Source organism: Chrysochloris asiatica, unplaced genomic scaffold (assembly GCF_000296735.1).
Source record: "Chrysochloris asiatica unplaced genomic scaffold, ChrAsi1.0 scaffold00363, whole genome shotgun sequence".
Lineage (NCBI taxonomy): Eukaryota > Metazoa > Chordata > Mammalia > Afrosoricida > Chrysochloridae > Chrysochloris > Chrysochloris asiatica.
Window position 1 is genome coordinate 1,526,702 of NW_006408881.1, and position 7,310 is coordinate 1,534,011.

General features: G+C 37.5%; 1 protein-coding gene across 1 annotated transcript in view; it reads left to right on the forward strand.

Annotated features, from left to right (window-relative positions):
• The window catches only part of IWS1 (IWS1 homolog (S. cerevisiae)), a 75,341-nt gene that overhangs the window by 33,161 nt on the left and 34,870 nt on the right, over positions 1-7,310 (forward strand). Inside the window, exons 3-6 of the mRNA XM_006876204.1 lie at positions 1,568-2,035; positions 2,075-2,715; positions 4,290-4,484; positions 5,095-5,152. Coding sequence (XP_006876266.1) covers positions 1,568-2,035; positions 2,075-2,715; positions 4,290-4,484; positions 5,095-5,152 — 1,362 coding nt within the window. The remainder of the gene's footprint in view (positions 1-1,567; positions 2,036-2,074; positions 2,716-4,289; positions 4,485-5,094; positions 5,153-7,310) is intronic.

Below are 7,310 nucleotides of genomic sequence, written 5' to 3' on the forward strand. Positions count from 1 at the left end.
AGAAAGCAATAGATTTCTTGCTTCTGCCACAAATTTCCTCAGCTGTGAGCCTTCCAATCTTCTACATATTCCTTTATATGTGGTTCAGAGTTCTGGGACCATCCCCTGAACCTGCTTGGTCGAGTATTCTGTGTTGTTGTTTGCGGAGCTCTCTGCTACACATCCACCTGATCCGCCATCTTGTTTGTTCTGGTAGTCTACCCTTTAATTTTTAATCTATGTTTGTTTTTGTCTGTGTGTTTTGTAGACAGCATATTAAAAGATCCGGTTTTCTTATCCATTCTGTCTTTTGACTGGTGTGTTTAATCCATTGACATTAAGTGTAATTATTGATAGATGATTTTTGCTGTTGTATGTGAGGGACAGTTTTGCTGGGTGTATGATTTTCGGTTGGCTTTTTTTTTTCTCCAGAGGTTTGTATATGTCTCACCCATTGCTTTCTTTGACTATCCTTTCTGTCCTTTCCGTTGTCTCTTACTGTTCTATAATTTCCATCACTTTGTAGGTTATTCCTCTTTATGTTGTTCCATATGAATCTTAGGCTTCCTTTTTTTCTGAATGTTCTTTTAGCTAGCTAGTATTGAGAAATTTATCTTAAAGCTAACTAATTTTGGCATCCATTAATTCAACTGTAATCCTTTGCTCTTTCAGTATATTTCATTTTTGATATCTTAGTATTAATTTTCCGGATTTCTTTTTTCAAGTTTATTGTTGTTTTTGATCCTTTACATTTTGTGTTATTGGTCCTGTAGTGTTTTTCTGAATTCTCCTTTGTTTTCCTTGAACGTTCTCCTAATCCTTTTGTTGTTGTTGTTGTTAAATGCCATCTAGTCAGTTCTGACCCATAGCGACCCTGTGTAGGGTTTCCGAGGCGCAGATGGTGAGCTTGAACTGCCGACCTTGCAGTTCAAATGGTTTGCAGTCTGCCACATTAACCCACAATGCCTCACCAGGACTCCTCCCAGTCATTTGGAGCTACCTAAATATCTTTTCCTGAATTCTTTTTCAGGTAGCCTTTGTTTTTCCTCAGAAGTGTTTCTTAATTCTGCCTCTTTATCATTTGTTTGATCTATTTTGTCTTGTTTCTTTGTATGAAGAGAATTTGTGTGCTGCTTTCAAGTCGCTGTGGTGTTCTATTTGCATTAAGTTGATGGATGGATGTTGGTATTCTTAGGTACTCATCAACCACCTCCTGTTAGGTGTGATCAGGAGATGAGCTTGTGCACCGTTCTCTGTTCATGCAGTTCTGTTGAGGAAGTGCCATACCATTTCCAATCTTGTTGCAAAATTTTACAGTCCTACCAGCACCGACTTGATGGCACCTAACAACAACAACATACTTATCTGAGAGTTATGCTTTTCAGCTTTGTTTTGGGCTCTGAACCAGGTTAGCCCTTTAACGGACAGATGACCTTCTTTAAAGTGAAATGTTTGTATATAGATTTAAAATAAGAATTCTGTTTTTAGGTGTGCATATTTCTACATTTTAAAAGTGTTTAAATATTTCAATATTTCACTATCAAACATTTTTTTTCACTTTCGTAATTTTTTTCACCTTGTTTTTCAGAATGAACCTAGTGATCGAGAAGATGGCCTCATCAGAGGACATCGTGTGACAGACTCTGAGAACGATGAACTCCCAAATCTTAATGCTAGTGACTCTGAAAGTGAGGAGCTTCACAGGCCAATAAATAGTGACTCTGAATCTGAAGAGCATCCAGAGCCTCCTGCAAGTGATTCAGAAAATGAGGTCAATCATCATGTGAGTGATTCTGAGAGTGAGGATACCAGGAAATTACCTGTTAGTGACTCTGAAAATGAAGAACTTCTTAATGGGCATGCAAGCGATTCTGAAAATGAAGATGTTCAAAAGCATCCTGGTAGTGAATCAGAGATTGAAGAACATCAGAAAAGTCCTGCTAGTGATTCTGAGACTGAGGATGCTGTAAAAACTCAAGTCAGTGATTCTGAAAGTGAAGAGCCCCCAAGGCATCAAGGCAGTGACTCAGAAAATGAGATGCTCCCCAAACCTCAGGTCAGTGACTCAGAAAGTGAGGAGCCTCAGAGGAATCAGGCCAGTGACTCTGAAACTGAGGAGCTTCCCAAACCCCGTATCAGTGATTCAGAAAGTGAGGATCCTCCAAGGCACCAAGCCAGTGACTCTGAAAACGAAGAGCTTCCCAAACCCCACATCAGTGACTCAGAAAGTGAGGGTCCCCCAAGGCACCCTGCCAGTGACTCAGAAAATGAAGAGCTTCCAAAACCCCAAATTAGTGATTCAGAAAGTGAAGACCCCCCAAGGAACCAGGCCAGTGACTCTGAAAATGAAGAACCTCCCAAACCCCAAGTCAGTGACACAGAAAGTGAGGAGCTTCCCAAACCCAGAGTGAGTGACTCTGAGACTGAGGACCCACAAAAGGGACAAGCCAGCGATTCAGAACCTGAGGGTGTTTCCAGGCACAAACAGAAGCAAGAGTCGGATGATGACAGCAATGGGGAAAATAGGGGAGAGGATGCAGAAATGCAAAATGACTCCTTCCATTCAGATAGCCAAACAGAGAGGAAAAGGATTCACAGTTCTGACAGTGAGGAGGAGGAAGAATCCAAAAGGCAGAAATTTGACAGTGATGAAGATGAAGAAAAAGAGGGGGAGGAGGAGAAAGTAGCAAAACGGAAAGCAGCTGTCCTTTCTGATAGTGAAGGTGAAAAGAAAGCATGTAAGGAATTATATTGGGCATAGTCTAATTTATTGTTTAAGCTTATAACTGGAACATTGTTTAATGTTATTTTAGATCTGTATTGTCATTTAATTTATGTTCTTAAATATTACTTGAAACTGGTTTACCCTGGTTTTTATTAACTTAATAGTAAATTTTCTTTGTATTGTAGCAACTTTTGTTAAATTCTAATTACTTTCAAGTGATAAGTGGACTGTCAGGGAGAATATCAAAGATGTAATTTTTTACCAGAATAGATATGTTTCAAAGAAAGATGTCTACATGAAAATCTCTCACTGTATCCAGAGTTCTCTGAGTTATGTCTTTGATAGCTACTTCATTAGAACCCAGTATTGGAGCTGTGATGGGTGTATTTCTTCATTTGTTAATGTCAAGTATCCATAGGCTGGGAAGTTTTGGAGAGAACCATATTTAGAAGACTTTATGTCCTGTAGAGTATCCCAGTCTGCTAACTAGCACCCAAACATGGAGTCTTGGTGTGGCACTGTGGGTTAATGCGCTAGATTACAAAGTTGATTTGAACCACTAGGTCGGTGGTTTGTGCTCACCAGCTACTCTTTGGAAACCCTATACAGGGTCACTATGAGTCAAAATGACTCAACAGAGCTAAACAACCACAACAGCTAGCACCCAATTTCTACAGGTAATTTTTACTTGATTATTTTGCTATGAAAATTACCTTTGACAAAGAGGTCACTTATAACCTTAAAGTTATTTAAACTTATAACCTTTTAAAGTTATTTGTCGTCATTAAGTGCTGTTAAGTTGGTTCTGATTCATAGTGACCCTATGTAGTGTTTCTGAGGCTGAATATCTTTGTTGGAACAAAACACTACCAATTTTTTCCTGCTGAGCAACTGGTGGGCTTGAACTACGACCTCATGGTTTGTAGCCCATTGATTATCATATAGAGCCACTGCGCTACCCTAAAGTTTTTAGGGAGTAGGAGAAAGTAGACCACACATGCTCCAGTTTGTTAAGGAAAATGATAAATTTTAAATTGACTGGTAATTCAAAAGTATGAGGAATTCTACCAAAGAACAGCATTCATTTTTAATTCCAGTAATACTACTCAAGAGCCCTGACAGGATGCTGTAGAATAAGCACTGGACTAGTAACTTGAAGATAAACAGTGTAAACCCATCAGCCACTCTCAGAAACTTCTATGCAGGATCTCTTGAGAGTCAGAACCGACAGCAGTGTCACACACAACAGTGACACTAGGCAGCATAAAAGGGATGGCAGTTCTTTCTGTACATCAGTCTAATCTTATTTTCTCAGTCCCCAAAAGGAAAGGTAACTGCTGGTACCCACTTTTATATTGGGCCCCACCCCCCATATTTTGGACACTTCTTAAGCAAAGTAAAGATAATTGTAATTTGACTAATAAGCCTTTTAGTTATTTTTTAATTCTAAATGTCAGTAAATCCTTTCTTTTTTTTTTTTTTTTTTTGTTGCCACATACTGCCATTTTAAAGAACCTGTTTGTTATACTTAATAATGCAATAACAATGACAAAATATAAGGTGGTTTTTTGTTTGTTTTTTTTACAACAGCAAAGAAGAGTTGTGTTGTCTCTGATGCAGATGATTCTGACAGTGATGTTATATCAGACAAAGCAGGTAGAAGAGAAAAGACTGTAACATCGGATAGTGAAGAAGAAGTAGGGAAAGAAGAATTGGCTGATAAGAAAAATGAAGAGAATGATCTATTTGGGAGTGATAGTGAATCAGGGAATGAAGAAGAGTAAGTGACATTGTGACATGAGTTTTCAAGAGTTGTAAGCTGTTAGAAGATTTTATAAACTAAATTTCTAGTTGAGGTATATTATAATATATACTGTCTGAATGTTTAGCTTGGGACTTATTCATGGGTTTTAAATTAGTATCTGATCTAATGGTTACACCTTACAAATGCTATGTTAAATGAAGCGAAGAGGATATGTTGTTTGAGTCCATTTACATGAAACTGAAGAAAAGGAAAGACTAATTTTGATGATAGGTATTAGAATCTTGGTTGCCTCAAGGATATTGATGCAGGGACTGAGAAGAACGAGACGTGAGGAAACTTTCCAGAAAGATGAAATTATTCTATGTCTTCATTTGTTATTAAATGCCGTTGAGTTGGTTCTGACACATAGCATCCCTGTATAGGGTTTCCCAAGAGCAACTGGTGAGTTTGAACCTCCAGCCTTGTGGCTAGCAGTATAGTGCTTATCCTACAGTTTCATGAGTACAAAAACTGTATCCTTAATATCTGTATATTTTTATGTATACATTATACTCCATTTTAGAAAGATTTTATAGAACTTATAAAATAAGAAACAAATTAGACTTTGTATTTTTTTCTCCTCTAGAAACCTTATTGCGGACATATTTGGAGAATCTGGTGATGAAGAGGAAGAAGAGTTTACAGTATGTATAAAAAAGAAATGCTTCTCCTGTTTTTTTGTTTGTTTTATGTCAGATTATTCCAAAAACTTGAGATAAAGAAGTATGATGAATTCAGGGGAAACTTTTAGGAAAAAAAAAAATGAATTTAGAAAGTGGGATAAAAGAATGTACAGAGAGGTATACAGGAAAAATAGAAAAGGCTGGATTAAAACAGGGAAGGAATACGTTTAAAGAACTGAAGTATTTCAATTTTGTAATGCTGAAGAATAAAATGCATAATAGCTAGGGGGTATTTGATTCTAGCCTTGATTGTAGGATATTTGCACTAACCCTTGTACTAATAACAACTAAAAAAGCTGGACAAAATGTTTTTTAAAATCTGTTTGTTATTATGGTAATGTAACAAAAGAATCACTAAGCCAAGAACCACAGAACACAGAAACCTAAAAGAAGTAAGCTCAGCATTTAAAACTTTTTTTTTCAGGTGTATTTTCTGTTTTGGAAAATACAATTGAGAGGATAATCCATATGTTTGATAGCCTCAAGACTAATGAGACAAAATTTGGAGTGTAGAGTCTGCTCTGTGTACCAAGCTGTAGACTATATGATTTGGACTAGGACTCCAAAGAATAGCACCATAGGATTATAGGTGAACTGGAAGTTAAAATAGTCGTTGCATGTACTTTTTCCCAGATTTAAGTTATCTAATGGCTTAGAAAACCTCAGTCTCAGAAATTTGATTACTGCAATTCATAACCCATTGTTTAATGTTCCTAGACTTCTGACATATCAAAATGAAATCTTTTCAGAACAAAGTAATACCATTATAGTTCTCAAATGATGTACACAGTTTTTCAAATACACAGTTTGGCCCACAATTAAAGTTATACCACATGAACAAGAAGTAAAAGTAGTATTAGACAAAAGAAATAGACCTAAGAGTGCTAGAAACTGGAATTTTTGACATCACCTTAATAACAACTGTTCAGGTACATGAAAGCAAACCATAATGAAACCTGGGAGAGCTGAAACTTAATGGACACCTTGTTTTTTGGGGTCTTAGAAGTTTTCCACCTTGAACAGAGTGCAGTATTAACCATTTTTCTATTCTATTGCTTGTTTTAATGCAAAATATTTGAGTATACCATCTCTGGTAGGTTTTTGCCTTACACAGGTTCTGGCTTTCAATGGTTTTAATGTATGAAAAATGTAAGAGATTGTTGTTGTTAGGTACCATTGAGTTGGTACCGACCCATAGCAACCTTATGCACAGCAGAACAAAACACTGCCCGATCCTGGGCCAACCTCACTACTGTTGCCATGCTTGATTCCATCGATGCTGCCACTTGGCCAATCCATCTTGATGAGGGTCTTCCTCTTTTTCTCTGACCCACCTTACCAAACATGATACCCTTCTCCAGTGACTGGTTCCTCCTGACAATATGTCCAAAGTATGGCCTCAAAGGAGCACTCTGGTTGCACTTCTAAAACGGATCTATTGGTTCTTTTGGCAGTTCATGGCACTTTCAATATTCTCCTCCAACACCATAACTCAAAAGCATCAATTCTTCTACGGTCTTCCTTATTCACGTCCAGCTTACACATGCATATGAGGTTATTGAAAATACCATGGCTTGGGTCAGGCGCACCTTAGTCCTCAAGCTGACATCTTTGCTCTTCAACACTTGTAAAAGATCTTGTGCAGCACATTTGCTTAATGCAATACGTCGTTTGTTCTCTTTTGACTACTGCTTCCATGAGTGCTGATAGTTGATCCAAGAAGAATGAAGTTCTTGACAACTTCAATCTTGTCTCCGTTGATAAGGATGTTGTTTATTGGTCCAGTGGTGAGAGGATTTTTGTTTTCTTTACATTGAGATGTAATCCATACCGAAGGCTGTGCTCTTTGATCTTCTTCAGTAAGTGATGTAAGTCCTTTTCACTTTGAGCAAGCAAGGTTATATGATTTGCATATTGCAGATTGTTAATGAGTCTTCCTCCATTCCTGATGCCATGTTTTTCTTCATAGAACCCAGCTTCTCAGATTAATTGCTCAGTATACAGATTGAATAAGTATGGTGAAAGATTACAACCTTGTCGCACACCTTTTTAATTTTAAACCATTCAGTGTTCCCATGTTCTGTTCGAACAACTGCTTGGTCCAGGTACAGATTCCTCA